Source organism: Panthera pardus, unplaced genomic scaffold, assembly GCF_024362965.1.
Source record: "Panthera pardus isolate Hobbes unplaced genomic scaffold, ASM2436296v1 HiC_scaffold_17, whole genome shotgun sequence".
NCBI classification, from domain to species: Eukaryota; Metazoa; Chordata; class Mammalia; order Carnivora; family Felidae; genus Panthera; species Panthera pardus.
In genome coordinates, this window is record NW_026526732.1 from 142,798,490 (window position 1) to 142,813,905 (window position 15,416).

At 39.8% G+C, this 15,416-nt stretch overlaps 1 protein-coding gene across 5 annotated transcripts in view; it reads right to left on the minus strand.

The window, feature by feature from the left end:
* DNAH8 (dynein axonemal heavy chain 8) overlaps nt 1-15,416 on the minus strand; it is a 331,845-nt gene that overhangs the window by 139,562 nt on the left and 176,867 nt on the right. For all 5 annotated transcript variants that reach the window (XM_053905062.1, XM_053905060.1, XM_053905063.1 and 2 more), the window contains 5 exons: nt 14,718-14,840; nt 8,576-8,789; nt 6,118-6,227; nt 1,910-2,073; nt 994-1,186 (listed from right to left, as the gene is read on the minus strand). In XM_053905062.1, the coding sequence (XP_053761037.1) occupies nt 994-1,186; nt 1,910-2,073; nt 6,118-6,227; nt 8,576-8,789; nt 14,718-14,840 (804 nt within the window). The remainder of the gene's footprint in view (nt 1-993; nt 1,187-1,909; nt 2,074-6,117; nt 6,228-8,575; nt 8,790-14,717; nt 14,841-15,416) is intronic.

Sequence of the window (15,416 nt, forward strand, 5' to 3'; positions counted from 1 at the left end):
ACTTGTTTCGTAAATTTTTCTCCCTCATTTAACTCTTTGAATTAACTCTTCAGAATTACTTTGTTTATGACCCTGCTTAAAAAATCTTTTTGGAGTCCCGTTTCAAATTTCATGAAACCTATATATTAATTCAGGGAGAATGATGTTCTAATTTAATCAAGTCAAGTTTTATCATGTTTAGTCCTAGATGTTTTACATATTTGTTGCTGTTGAATGAAGTACTTTGATGTTTTCTATCTTGTGATTGTTGGCAAGAATTGGCTAACTTTTTCTATAAAGGGCAGAATTAGGCTTTGTGGCCTATATGGTTTGTCACAACGATCTGTCCCCACCCTCGTGGTGTAAAAGTGGTCCTCGGCAATAATAAGTAAGCAAATCGGCATGGCTGTGTTCCAGTACAACTTCAGGGATGAACACTGAATTCGAATTCCAAATCATTTTCACGTGTCACACAATATCATTCTTCTTTTGATTCTCTTCCCACCCATTTAAACATGTAAAAACCCTTCTGAGCTCACAAATCTAACAAAAAATAGGCAGTGGACTGAATTTAGCCCATCAACTATAACTTGGCAGCCTCTGGCATAGAGGATAGTTGTTGAGTTTGATATTTATATTAGACTTGGTCATCTTACTCAATTGTTAGTGGTTAAAACAGATTTCAAGTTCTTTTACATTATATTAAGAGATAATCCTATCATCTGCAAACAATATTTTTGTTTTTTCCTGATAGGTAATTTGTTTCATTGTCTAGAACTTTCATAATATTGAATAATCGTGATAATAGTAGGCATCCTTGTCTTATACCTGACTTTAATGGATTGCTGCTAAATTTCACTGAAAGAAATATTTTACTTGGTGTATGATGACATGAATCACAACATATAACTAATGAAGAAGTTACAACAACTCCATGGTGGGACTCTGGGGTAGGGAGAAATATCTAGTTGGGTGAGTGGTCAAAAAACTCTTTTAAAAGGCAAAAATAAATACCAATTCATAAACTTTGGGTACTTCAAACACAGTGTCTTCAGGTTCGTCACCAGTTGGTTCAGGCATCTCCCGGAGAAAATCTACAAAGTATGGTTCGGGAAGGATATAAGATGCCACATCTGGGCTAATATTTTCCTCAATGGCGTGAACAAGATGGATATTAAACCACTGCTCATCTTCAGAAGTTATAAATCTGAAACAAAAATGCAGGAGGAAAAATGCAAAATATAAAGGCATCTTTCCTAATTGAACATGTCCAACTTCCCTCCACCTCCTCTAAGGCCTTATCCTGCACCTCCATCACAGACAGGAAGACATAACTCCATTCAAGAGAGTTATAACATTGACTATTACTTACAGAAAATACTGGCAAAGAATCTCTCCTTGATCAATCTCAGGCTCCTCTGAACCCTCTTTCCAATTAGAACTTGACTTTTGGGTTTCCATGCCCTTCTCTGCATCACCCAATTTTACCAAGAATTCTGTCAAGTGGCTTTAGTTCCAGAATCCTCCATTCCCCATGCTTTGTAAGACCAGCATTACCATCCATGTTTTATAGAGGAGGAAGCTGAGGTTCAGAACAATGACCCGGCTTATGTCCCAGATTTCACCAAGTAAAACCTACATGGAGTTCAAACGTTTTAGAAAATATACACTACTAAAATTTGCCTCTGAATGTTGCCAAGTCTCTGATGATGTGGTGATTTGAAAAGATACCCTGTGGAAATAATACTGGAGCAAACTGGCAGAGAATTTTTCAAGGGGACCAGCAGGTGGGAAATGACATCAATGCTTCACAAGCCCCAGAGCAAATGAAGACAATACTCTTAATTATTTGAGTAGGTAATGCAGGAATTAGGCTCACAGTGTCAACTTCTTATATAGTACATTTAAATTCAAGTGCTGTAATATACACCTGTCTGCAATTACTCTGTTGCACTCGTGTTTGAAAAGTGATAGGAGAACAGATATCGAATCGCACTCCTCGGATTTTATGGTTAACATTCCTTGCCAAATTCTGGAAAGATCTCGAAGATTGAAAATGTAGTGAAATTTAGAAGGAGTTGGTAGCATCTTCACCTAGAGGTGGACAAAAACATAATGCTCTCAGTTTTGTTTTCAGATAAAACCAAAAGCAGAACTGCTTTTAGAACTACTTCATTTCACAAATTTTATTTTAAATCAAATAGGCTGAATAAATAAACCAAGAGTAAGTTCATATTTTTGTCACAGCACTGATGAGAAAAACACATCATAAATAAACCTGCATAGGATTTCAAAGACCATAAGTCCTTGAATAGGATCGATTCAAGAATAACACTCTAGATGACAATTCCAATGCCTGTTCTATCACCACGAGGTGGCTTTGAACAAGTCACTTTCCCCTGAATTCTTACCAACTATTTGAGTTGTGGGAATAATCATTACTAATCATTGTTAACCATATTAATGTGTATATGGAAGTATGCCATAAAAAAAAAGAACTGAATGTGAGTTGGTTGCCATTGCAGTTAAGAACAAGGAATGTTCACTTCTAAAGTCAATAAGGACTATTTCCACAGGTTCCATTAAGGTCTTTAGTATATTTGGATTCTCCCAATATATTTGAATATCATAATCTAGATTTCACTGTGGAGATCTAAACTCAATCAACATGACTTCAAATATCTATTTTTCTATAATAAGTTGACAGGCAAGTCCGACATGTAGCTATAATGATGAGGTAGCTTTTCTGGGTTGTGTTTGTGTCTTTGTTTGAACACTAATTCACTTATTATTTCTACCAAGTTCAGAATCCAAACAGGCAAAGATATAACAGTGATACATTCTTGTACGGAGAGATACCTGTTAAAGGATAAACTTGAGGTGTACTAGGTGTGGGAAGCACTGCTAGCCATGGGTAAAGATTGTAATTGACACCATTAGCATCATTTTTGAACGTGAAAACAACAATACTGGTGATACGAAGTAAACTCTCTGCATGATTAGTTCAGGATAGCATATGCTTTCTCTAGGACCTATTCATGGTATACGCCTTTTCCACATTGAAAAAGTACCCCAGTGAGCTCATAGCATTATTTTTACAGGCTAATTCACAGTGTATGTTAAGACAGCAGGTAGCCAGGGAAGACAGAATGAAGACAAGTGTTATTTTATCAATTATCCTTCAATTTCCTTCTTTGCTCAGTTCCATTTGCAGCTAAAATGTTCATTCTATTCACCAACATGTAAAATTATATTATAAATATGCAGAAATAAAGGCTGTGTGAACATTGCTTATAAAAGACTGCCACTTTGCTGTAAAAGACTACCACTGTGATGACAGCTATTGGCAACTCAAGCAATCATTAAAGAGAATCAAATACATTCCTTTTTTCCCCTCTCCTTCTCACACATTAACCTTCTTCATTCCTTTCAATTTTTGTCAACTTCTTTCTTTTCTCACCTGGGCTTCTGCTTTAAAGCTGTGTAGAGTAATGTAAAGGTGAAGTGGTATACAACAACTAAAAATGCTTTGTGAAGATGGGAGGTTTGAGGAAAAGATACAAAAAAGGGGGTGCTGCTTCTATGGGAATGGGGAGGGGAGGAAGATTCATTCATTATTCAATGGCTATTTACCTCCAGCTGCCTGTAAGAAGACACCAGAGTGACTTAGAAAATACTATAGTAAGTAGCAGCTCAATCCGCTGCCATCAGGGAGCTTCCATTCTAGTGGGGGGAGCCTAGCAATAAATAAGAAACAAATATATTGGTAAACAAATAAGCTGACAAATAATAATGACATAAGTCATGGTCAGAAAAAATAAAGTAGGGTCAGGAGACAGATAATGCCTGTGATAGCCCCTCTGAAGGTAAGAATGGTGAGAATGAGTAGTATATGATGGCCCAAAGGACCAAAAAATGTGGGGTGTTCAAGGAACAGTGCAGTGGAGGGCAGTGCAGCTGGAGAGAGAGGCAAGCAGGGGCGGCTCCGGTGGAGTTTCACAGGCCAGAGCAAGGCATCGGGTTTCACTGCAAGTGTACCTGGGAGTCTACTGGTGGTTTTAAGAGGGAGTAAGGATCTCTGATTTACTTCTTTGAAAAGCATTTTAGAACTGTGTAAAGAACAGACTCTAGGAGGGCAAGGAGAACGCAAGTCACTGTATGGTCCAGAGGGCAGGTGCTGGAAGCATCTATCAGGGTAGTTGCTTCGAGAGAGAGCTCAGCTTTGGGATATATTTTGAAAGCACAGTTGCTGAGACTTGCTGATGGATTGCAGGTAGGGGGTTGACGGAGACAAATCAAGCACAGCACCAGTGTTTTAGCCTGAGGAGCAGGATAATTGGTGTTGCTATTAACTAAGAGGCAAAGGTCTGAGGGAAGGTCATATTGAAGGACACTTGAGGGTTCTGTTTGGACACATTAACTTCAAGATGGTTATTGGACATCTAAACAGTGATGTCTACTAAGCAGTTAGAAATAAGCATACAGCCAAGCAGAGAGGCCTGGAATGGAAGCTGATTTTGACATTATCAGCACAGAGATGGTGTTTAAGGCCCTGAAGCTGGAGAGACCATCTGGGTAAAGCATGGAGATAGGGAAGAGGTCCTAGCATCGAGATCAGGTGCACTCCAGCATCTAGAGGAAGGGAAGAAGAGGGGGGACTTTTAAAAAGATAGCCTGTCAGACAGGAAGAAAACCAAGAACATGAGGTCTTCAGAAACCAAGTGAAGAAAGTGTCAAGAGGGATAATTTATGTCAAATGCTGCCAAGTAAGAGGAAGAAATCAACCTTTAGATTTGGCAAGATTGAGGTCTTTGGTGACTTTGCCGAGAGCAGTGAACAAAAGCCTGTGCAAAATAGGTTAAGGAGGTAAAGAAAGATGAAGAAATAGAAGCAGTAAACATTTATACAACAAAAAAAGCTTTGATGGAAAGACACCCAGTAGGCCAAAGCTTTTCAGAAAATATATATACATATATAAGCACATGACATTGAACAGCCCCACTGGAAAAACAGATGGATCGTACCACAAAAAATTATTTCAGACGCTCAACCCTTGCCATTCATTTTGGAGTTATTTTAAGAGAGACAGAACAGCATGTACAAAGACCGTATGTTGGCAAAGGGCAGCCCCCATGCAAGGAACCGGTCACCATAGGGGGCTGCGTGGATGGAGAATTTCATAAGAAACACCCAATTCCTCTCCTGATAATTCTTTTTTTTTTAATGTTTATTTCTTTTGGAGAGAGAGAGAGGCAGAGAGAGAAGAAAACAGAAGATCCAAAGCAGGCTCCGTGATGACAGCAGCAAGCCCGATGTGGGGCTCGAACTCATAAACTACAAGATCCTGACCTGAGGATCTCTGACCTGACCTAAGTCAGACGCTCAACCAGCTGAGCCACCCAGGCACCCCTGCTAATTTTGTATCTAGAAATTCCCTCATCCACCCAGGAATCTGAGAGGCTGGCACCCTCCAGAAGTCTCCAGGACAGAAGCTTCCTCCCAGATGTGTGTAATTGGCCTAATGAATGTTTTTGGCATATACCTCCACCTTGTTTTTACCTCAGACCTACACTTAATTGTTTTCTCACGAGTCTGCTTTAAGCCATCTTGGTGACAGCTATATGTTTCCTGAGCTTTACTTAGGGCACTGGCCCTGTGTCTGAAAATCTAGTCTATTTTGTTAAGTACACTTCCATCCATTTACTAATTCCCACTCCATCTCAAGACTCACACAAGTTAGATTTTAAGTCTCAGATAGCTAAGAACATCTGGAAATCCATGTATTCAGTCAGTCAGGAAATAGGCGAGTGTCTGAGATAAATATCAGAGTAACAAGCAGAAAAGCAGTGTCCTCGTTTTAGCAAAATTCTACTTTATCTTGGATGTCATGTGTGGTTTATAGTAATGTCTCATACATATGGAAAGCATCATCCACTCAGAATATTTGCTCCCTGGAAGGAAAAGGTGTCATAAATCTATTTGAGCACCTAATTTGTCTTTTCAAAAAAAGAGAGAGAGAGAGAGAGAGAGAGAAAACCCACTACTCCGTGATGTGATGATAAGTTCATGGGCCACAAGGTGAGAACAGGCCAAATAATAGTAGATTTTTTGTTATTACAGACAATGACCCTTCTGTACCTTAGTCCACTGCCACAGCACTCTGCCTGCTGAAACTAAATTTCCAATCATTTCACATATTTCAGGTTTGAACTTTCTGCAAGGATCAAAGTACCCACAGCCAATAAGTCCTGGAAAATAAAACAAGATTGAAGGTACAAGCTTACTAAAAGATAAAAGGTACATGTTTATCCCAGGGAATAAATCGTTACAAGACCAACTAAGCTGGGTGACGTTAAGCATTTCTCTTTCCATGTTTAGTTTTCAGTATTAATCATATCAGAGATATCATTCATCATTAATCAAAACAGTTTAACAAATAAGCAAACACTCACATACGGATGACTAGACTGAGAAACACAACCTTGCCGGATGCAGTAGAAGCCTCTGTTTGTCCGTCGCTGTCCACAACCCCTTCCTTCCTCCAGAGGCAGCCACTACTCTGACCTAACGAGATACCGCGATTTGCTTTTCTTTATAGGGTGGCCCACTTATGGGTTTGACCTTTAACATTTTCTCTAACTTCAACTTTTGAAATTTAATTTGATGGAATCGTATCATATATTCCTTGGTGACTTGCTTCTTTTGCTCAACCCATTTCTGGGCTTCGGCCATGTTGAAGCACGTAGCTGTGTTTGTTCATATTCACTGCTGCATAATGGCATTAAGCTGTGTGCCTAGACCACTATGTATGGATCCGCTTTTACTGTCAATAAATATTTGATTGTTTCAAGGTTTCTGCTATCATGAACATTGTTCTATAAACATTCTTGTAGAACATGTGTGTCATTGATTTGTGGCACAAATCAAGTAACGATGGGTTAAGGGTTTAAATATGGAAGGCAAAACTGTAATGTTGGGAAGAAAACACAGACAATAACTACATGACTGCTGGATAGGAAAGGACTTCTTAAATGAAACTCAGAAAGTGAAAATCATAAAGGAAACAAATGATAAACTGGCATATGCCTGGAAATGGAACTGCTGTGGGTGTCCACACATTCTGCTTTACCAGTAATGAGGTCCAGTTATTACCCACAGGGCCTGTCACAATTTATACACCCACCAGTAGGGGGTGAGTGTCTCAGTCCTGCACATTCTCCCCAATGCCTGATTTTGTCAGAATTTTTCATTTTTGCAAATCAAGTGGGTATAAAATGTTATTTCCTTGGTGATCTACCTATCTATCTATCTATCTATCTATCTATCTAGAGCATGCGTGCATGAGCATGGGACAAGCAGAGAGGGAGGGAGGAAGAGAATCCCAAGCAAGCATCACCTTGTCAACACGGAGCGCAATACACTGCTTGGTCCCACAAATCGTGACATCATAACTTGAGCCAAAATCGAGTCTGATGCTTAACCAACTGAGCCACCAAGGCGCCCCTCCTTGGTGTTTTAAATTTGCATCTTTGCATCTTTGCCCACTTTGGGGCTTGTCTTTTCACTCTTCAATATTGCTTTTTAAATGAACAAAAGTTCTTAATTTTAATCTAGTCAAACTTGTCATCTCCTTTTATGGCTTCTGCTTTTTGAGTCTCATTTTATAAGCTCTTTCCAGGGGCACCTGGGTGACTCAGTGGGTTAAGTGTCTGACTCTTGATTTTAGCTCAGGTCATGAGACCAAGCCCCACTTCAGGCTCTGTGCTGATATCATGGAACCTGCTTGGGATTCTCTCTCTCTTCCACTTTCTCTGACCCTCCCTTGCTTGTGTTTTCTCTCTCTCTCTCCCAAAATAAATAAATAAGCAATAAATAAATAAATATGCAAATAAATAAATGAGTTTCTTTTCCTACTCAGCTGTCATGCAGATATTTTCTTCCAAATATTTTATATCTTTGCTTTCTATATTTAAGTCTTTAATCCACCTGTATTGATTTTATGCTTGGTGTGAGGTAAGGGTTCAATTTCAATTATTTTCACATAACAATTACTAAAAAAAGTCCCAGTACCATTTACTAAAAGTCTTCCCTTTCCCTTCTAATCTACAGCACCTGCAATGCCAATTAATGTCCATATATACATGGGTCCGTTTCTCTTGTATGTCTTCATATATGTAATTTTTAATTAAATAGTTTATATGAGCATAAATTTGTTATCAAAATTCCAATTTCATTAACATATCAAAGTGCTACATTTGACTTGATATATTACATTGTTAACCTATAATACATGTGCTGTCATTCATTAGCCCAAATTTCTCTGATTAATTGTGTCAACAAAACAAAAACACAAATGTTTGCTTACACCAAAGTCAAACTTCAACAAGGCTATTTCTAAATATTCTTGAGTTTTAGAATAGACTATAAACATGAGTCTTCTTAATATTTAGTCCCTCTTCTCTGGTATTTAATTCTCAATTTCAGATTCTTAATCCCTACTTCAGACAGAGCCTTTTTATCTCTTAAATAAGGTTTTGCATGGCTTATTTCCATTATGTAATAGGATAAAAAAATGTAACACCAAGAACAGTCATACCAAAAATTTTGTCTATTGAAGCATTTGAAGGTAATGTGCAATTAAACACAGTAAACTGTCTTTTTAAACGTTGTGGAATATCATTTCGACCACCTCCAGGGTGGATCATTGCTGCTATGAGCTGCACATCAACAATAGTAGTGAAGTCTCCAGGCTTATCTAAGCTATACATTCCTTCCATTTCCATCATTTGTCGAACGATCTCATTAGTTACCTGAAATGTACACAGTGATAACTTTAGTAAGTATATCTATCATATTCCTGCATGGCTTTTACAAAATAGTACACATGAAATAGTCAACTCTTATCAGTGAAATGCTTGTAAATGTTGATAATAACCTGCAAGGCAATTTTATGTAAATGCTACCACTCATGGGGGTGTCTGGGTGGCTCAGTCTGTTAAGTGTCTGACTCTTAGTTTTGGTTCAGGTCATGATCTCACGGCTTCACAAGTTCAAGCCCCACATGGGGCTCTGTGCTGACAGTGCGGAACCTGCTTGGGATTCTCTCTCTCCCCTTCTCTCTCTGGCCCTCCCCTACTCGTGCTATCTCTGTCTCTCTCAAAATAAATAAATAAACTTTAAAAAATACTTAAATGCTACCACTCATGAATGAAACCATAAGCTAAACGTCTGCAACAAGTTCAGTGTACTCTTCACCACCTTGATAAAATGGATCTCCGAAGAAATTTAAATAGGCAAGTTACAAAATATTTGGTACAATTACAACAGTAGTCAGAGTTACAAATATCAACATTTAACATTTCAAAATACTTTAAATCAGAATGTGGGATAGTTATTCCTGAGCCTTCAGGAATGTTTGGGGTTTAGATTTTATGTCCTCATCTTCCTTTATTGAAGACTCTAACACTGCTAACACTTCTTCCCTATTGAAAATTTTTCCTCTCTCAGCTTCAGAGGCTCAATTATTTCCAGGTTTACCTTGTGACCCTGGATCACTTCCTAAGTCATTCTTTCTCCACCTATCCCTCTCATGTAAGTGTTCTACAGAGTTCTATCATTCTCACTATTTCAGCCGATGTCATGTCAACCCTATACCCTAAAGAATCTCAACTCTGTAACTAGCTTCAGATTCCCTTCTAATCTCCATGCCTGTATATCCAAATTCCTACTAGGCATCCCTGAGTGGATGACACACAAGCACCTCAAATACGACATTCTTTCATTCAACACATATTAATGACCACTGTGTGTCTGACTGTTGTAGCATAGACAAAAATTCCTGTCTTCATGGAGCATACATTCTGGTGGTAGGAGAAAAAATATATACACATGTATGCTAGTATGTATATATGTATGTAAATAAAATGGTATGAGTTTTGGGAGGAAAATAAAACAGAGAAAGGAAATAGACAGTGTTCGAGGGTACATCTGAATATGGAGAACACGGGGGGATTCACCTCACATGACATGCAACCAAAGAATATATAACCTCATTGCTTGAAGGAGGTGAGAAAGCAAACCATTTAGGCATCTAGAGGAAGAATATTCCAAGAGGAGGAAACAGTAAACATAGAGGCTCTGAGTGAACATTATATCCAGTGTATACAAGGACCAATAAATGTGTTTGGGGCAGAGTCATGGGGAGGTAAGATCAGTCAATGCAGGGTCTTTAGGTCATGGTAAGGATTTTGGCATTTATATTCTACAAGTCTCATGGGAGGATTTTGACCAGAAGACTGTGTCATGATCTGATCCATGTTTTAATTGGGTGCTGATGTGAGCATAGACTGAGAAGGGCAAAGGCAATGGGGAGACAATGAGGAGGCATTTGTAATGATTAAGAAGAGAGAGAGAGAGAGAGAGAGAGAGAGAGAGAGAGAGAGAGATGGTGGCTTGCACCAGGTCTTGGCAATAGAGGTAATGAGTAGTGGTAAAATCCTGGATATAGTTTGAAGATATAGCCCACATGATTTCCTAACAGATTGAATGTGGAGTTTCCACTTCTTGATATTAAGAGGAGTATCTCAGGAGCAGATCTAGGGAGTAACAGGAATTTGGTTTTGGACATGGTAAGTTTGAGATCCAAGTAGACATCCCTAATTGGTTAAGTGAGTCCGAAATTCAAGAGCTCTTCAGCTTATAGATGATATCTTAATATGCCTCCACTCTCTCACCTTACTGCTGAGAAGTCTCTCTTGGATCCCTACTGAATGGGAGAGGAAAAGGAAAAAAAAAAGAAAAATAAGAGACTTCCCTAGGAGGCTGTGGCCTCAGGATGACACTTGCACAGATTTGCACCCTGGGTATGCATAGCCTAAGTGGACCAGAAACTTTCCAATCTTAGCCTTGCTTTGAGATAATCCTGAGTGAATAAGCTCTTAAGGATCTGGCAGAAGAAAACTCAAAACCTGTTTTGATGAGAGCATATCCAGCTTAGGCTGTGAAACACAGTCATGATTAATTTTTCAAGGGTAATGATCTAGCAAGCAGTCAAAGATACTTACAGAAAATAAGACTTGTTCCACACACACAGGAACTATTAAAACAACAAAGAGCAGAAATAGGATCACATAGACTTCAGATGCTGAAATTAACAGACACAGACCTTAAAACAACTATGCTCAATATGTTTTAAAATTCATTTGAAAATTTGAAAATATATGCAAGGAATAGGAAACTATAAAAATGATGACATATTTGAAAGAGAAAATAAACAGTAGCTGAAATAAAAACTCAGTGGATGAATTTGACAGGAGATTAGACAAAACAGAGAAGAAAATTAGTGAGGAGGAAGACAAAGAGGAGAAATTATCTAGATCACAAGCATTGGAGAGAGAAAAGGCTGGGATGTAAGAAAAAAAGGAGAAATATATAAGGCATAGAAGAAAGTCTGATATACAATAGGACTCTGAGAAGAAGGGAAATAAGGAGGGGCAGAAATAATATTTGAAGAGATAAGGACTGGGTATTTTCTAGAAGTGATGAAAGACACCAAACCACAGATTCATGAGTTCTAGCAAATTCCAAGCAAATAAGTACAAATAAATCTACACCAAGGAACATCATTTTTAAAAAAAGAAAATTATAGGAAAGTAAAGCAAAGAGAAAGTCTTAAAAGCAGCAAGTGAAAAAAAAGGCAGATTAAGTTCAGACGTGCCATGATTAAGTGGTAGCTGAATTCTCAACAGCAACAAGGAAAACAGAAAACAGGAAGAATATATTCAACATGATGGAAAAAAAACCCAGAACTGCCAGTTTAGAGTTTCATACCAAGAAACACTGTCTTTCAAATAAAAAAGATGAAATGACATGTGCAGACAAAGAATTAGTCATGAAAAGACCTTCTCTTAAGTAGGTTCTAAAAGCAGAAGGAACATACCACATGCAAGGTCTAAGAAGGAAGAATGAAGAAAGAGCAAAGAAAGTGGCAAACAAGCCAGCAATGCAAATGAAGAGTGAATATATAAAAAAGTAAAAATAATGTCTTGTGGGAGTTAAAAAAAAAAGGGGGGGGCACCTGGGTAGCTCAGTTGGTTAAGTGTCCAACTTCAGCTCAGGTCATGATCTCACGGTTCATGAGTTTGAGCCCCACGTCGGGCTCTGTGCTGGCAGCTCAGAGCCTGGAGCCTGCTTCAGATTCTGTGTCTCCCTCTCTCTCTGCCCCACCCCTACTCATGCTCTGTCTCTCTCTGTCTCTCTCAAAAATGAATAAACGTAAAATAAATTAAAAAGGGAGAGAGAGAGACTTAAAATACAAATCGACAATAAAATGATAAGTTAGGAGAGAGATAAAGGAAATTAAGGCGTTCAAAGGTCATTGGATATACAAGATAGGAATAAAGGGTTTATCTTTATCTTTCATTACCCGTGTATGCAGGATATACTGTCTAGGTAAGCATTAGAACACAGAAATTGAGTGCAGTGTATAGGTAGTAAACAAACAAAAGGAAAAAGTCAATCTTCTCAGGAAATAGGAAGAAAGCTACAACACATGTGTGCTCAGCAAACGGTAAGGGAATGGAGGTGTGAGAGGTCCGAGAAAATGAAGAAAGTATGAAACAGTCATGTCACAGAGAAGGAGCCTGAATGGGAGCTGAGGTCCATGATGATGATTTAAGTTTATTTATCTATTTTTGAGAGACAGAAAGAGAGAGCAGGGGAGGGGCAAGGAGAGAGGAAGAGAGAGAGAGAGAATCCCAAGCAGGCTGTGCACTGTTAGCACAGAGCCCGAAGCCTGGCTCAATCCCACAAACCAGGAGATCATGACCTGAGCTGAAATCAAGAGTTTTAGTCAGTCAGTTTAACTGACTGAGCCACCCGGGCAGCCCCATGGTCATGATTTTAAAATGAAGCCAGAATTGTGTGGTTTTCTCCAGCCAAGCTTAGCTGCATAGGTGCAGGTGGGTGGAGAGCAGGCCGAGTTTCAACAAGGCTTTAATGGGGTTATGGCTTTCACAGGTGAGTAGAGGGTGTATGTGACAGTGATTATAGTGATGGGTCCTGGAATTCCAGCTAGGAAAGGAAGGAAGTGAGGAAATGAGAGGAAATGAGGGATAGTTTAATGATGGCAGGAACTATGGATCGTGGTAGCTCTCTCTCGAATCTGGGAAGTGGAGGGAATAAGCTAGAAAGGGTGGATATGGTAATCAGAGAATAAAATGCTTGAAACTGAGATAATGAAGGGGTCACAGTTCTCGATAATAACAAGGTATAGGTATGACTGCGTGGATGACTAATTCACCCAGGGTGGAAGACACGATCATCACAGGAGGAACTAAGAGGTCAAGATCATGTATGTCAGTATTGGCATCACCAAGAATTACAACAAGCAGGCTGCATAATTTGCAAAGCCCAGGGCAAATGAAAATGCAAGGCTCCTTGTTCAAAAGTAATTATTAAGAAATTCACACTGGTGCCTACAGAGCATTAAACCAATGCAGGTCCGTTTGAAGTATGAGTCACTGTGTCAGCCCAGTTTCCACACACATGATGCTGGCCCCAGCAAGAGGGAGAGTAACAGTGATCCAGGAATGGAAATCTTCAGGGTATTGTCTGAGGGTCTGAGGTGACAGCAACAAGGGAAGCATGAGGTGGGATTGATCCCTCCACAGGGCAGGGGACAACAAGAGGCAAGGAGGACATCTCCCCCACCTCTAGGCCCAGGGGCTCAACTTAACTGAGGAAAGCAGCCTCCCAGATTTCCATTAGAGCAAGCAGGCAAAAGAAAAATTCAGAGAAGCTCATTTACAAGGAATTCTGTGGATGAACTATGGCTTCCAGGGGCACATAGAAAGGTTTCAGGGGGGCACCTGGGTGGCTCAGTCGGTTAAGCATCTGGCTCCAGCTCAGGTCATGATCTCATGGTTTGTGGGATTGAGCCCCGCATCGGGCTCTCTGCTGTCGGTGGAGAGCCGGCTTTGGATCTTCTGTCCCCCTTTCTCTCTGCCCCTCCCCCACTCACTTGCGCACTCTCTCTCTGTCTCTCTCAAAAACAAACATTTAAAAAAATTTTTTTTAAGTGAAAGGTTTCAGAGTGGGAAAAGTAGGAAGTAAGGTCAGAGAAGTGCTGTGCAAAGCTGTTTGAGGAATAGTCTCAGGTGAGCACAGGACCTGGGAGTCTGGACCTCCTAGAGGTATCTGAGGTGAATCCACATAAAAGGCCAGATGGAATGGGTGCTGGCAGGCTCCAGGTAGGTGTAATTGATGAAGCAGTGGGCAGTGGTGGGAGGGAGGTGTTGGCAATCCCACAAGGAACATGCAGAACCCTGACAGCATCAGTGAGGTTCTCTGATGGGGAATGTCTCTGGGGTTGACAGATGATCACAAGGGGGACACACGCATGGCAGAGTTAAAAGGAAAAAAAAAGGTATTTTCTACATCAGGTATTCCTTGGAGGGAGTATGTAGAATAAGAGGTAACAGAACAAAATGAAAACCCTGGGGAAAGGAAGAGAGGAGCCAGAAAGGTCACTGAAATCACGAAGCCAGAGAGACAGGTAGGCGTATTGCTGAAAAGCCCACAGGGACCTCAAGAAGGGAGAATGCCAGCTATACCAGAGAAGTCAAACAAAACGGAACTGCTACTAGGGAGGCTTAATAAGATGAAGGCTATTGACATTTTTTTATATATAACTAAAAATACTGATTAACTATCATCTATAGGAGGTATTTTAGTCATACCTGATCTCCCCATTCATTAATCACCGGCATATTAATATCATCAATAAATACAGTCATTTTTCTGCCTCCTGGTGGCCCGTATGTGCTTCCCATTCGTTTATCCACATAGCTTTCAATGGTTCTCTGGAAAGAGGAAATGGTTCGAGTGTTAGATTTCAACCCAGATTCCTAAAAATGCTGAGCATGTCTCTCAGAGTGAATTGAGTTACTTAATATACATAAATACCATTATTAAAATAGACATTGTAGGGGCGCCTGGATGGCTTAGTTGGTTGAGCATCGTCGGACTGCTGGTTTCGGCTCAGGTCATTATCTCATGGTTTGTGAGATGGAGCCCCGCGTCGAGTTCTACGCTGACAGAGCGGAGCCTGCTTGGGATTCTCTGTCCACCTCTCTCTCCGCCCCTCCCCCACTCACATGCACATGCATTCTCTCTCTCTCTCTCTCTCTCAAATAAATAAATGAACTCAAAAATTGTTTTTTTAAATAAACAGTGTAAAATTGCAAAAAATAAGTTATTGGAATGTTAATCATTAATTTTATGCACAAAGTTCAGCTTCAGCCTCAATATTAGGTCAAAATATGCTATTTGGCTTTGGTTTCCATCTTAGCCTAGGGAAAACCAATAGCTGAATGCCAGGTGCAGCCCCATTTCCTACATACACACACACACACACACACACACACACACACACACAC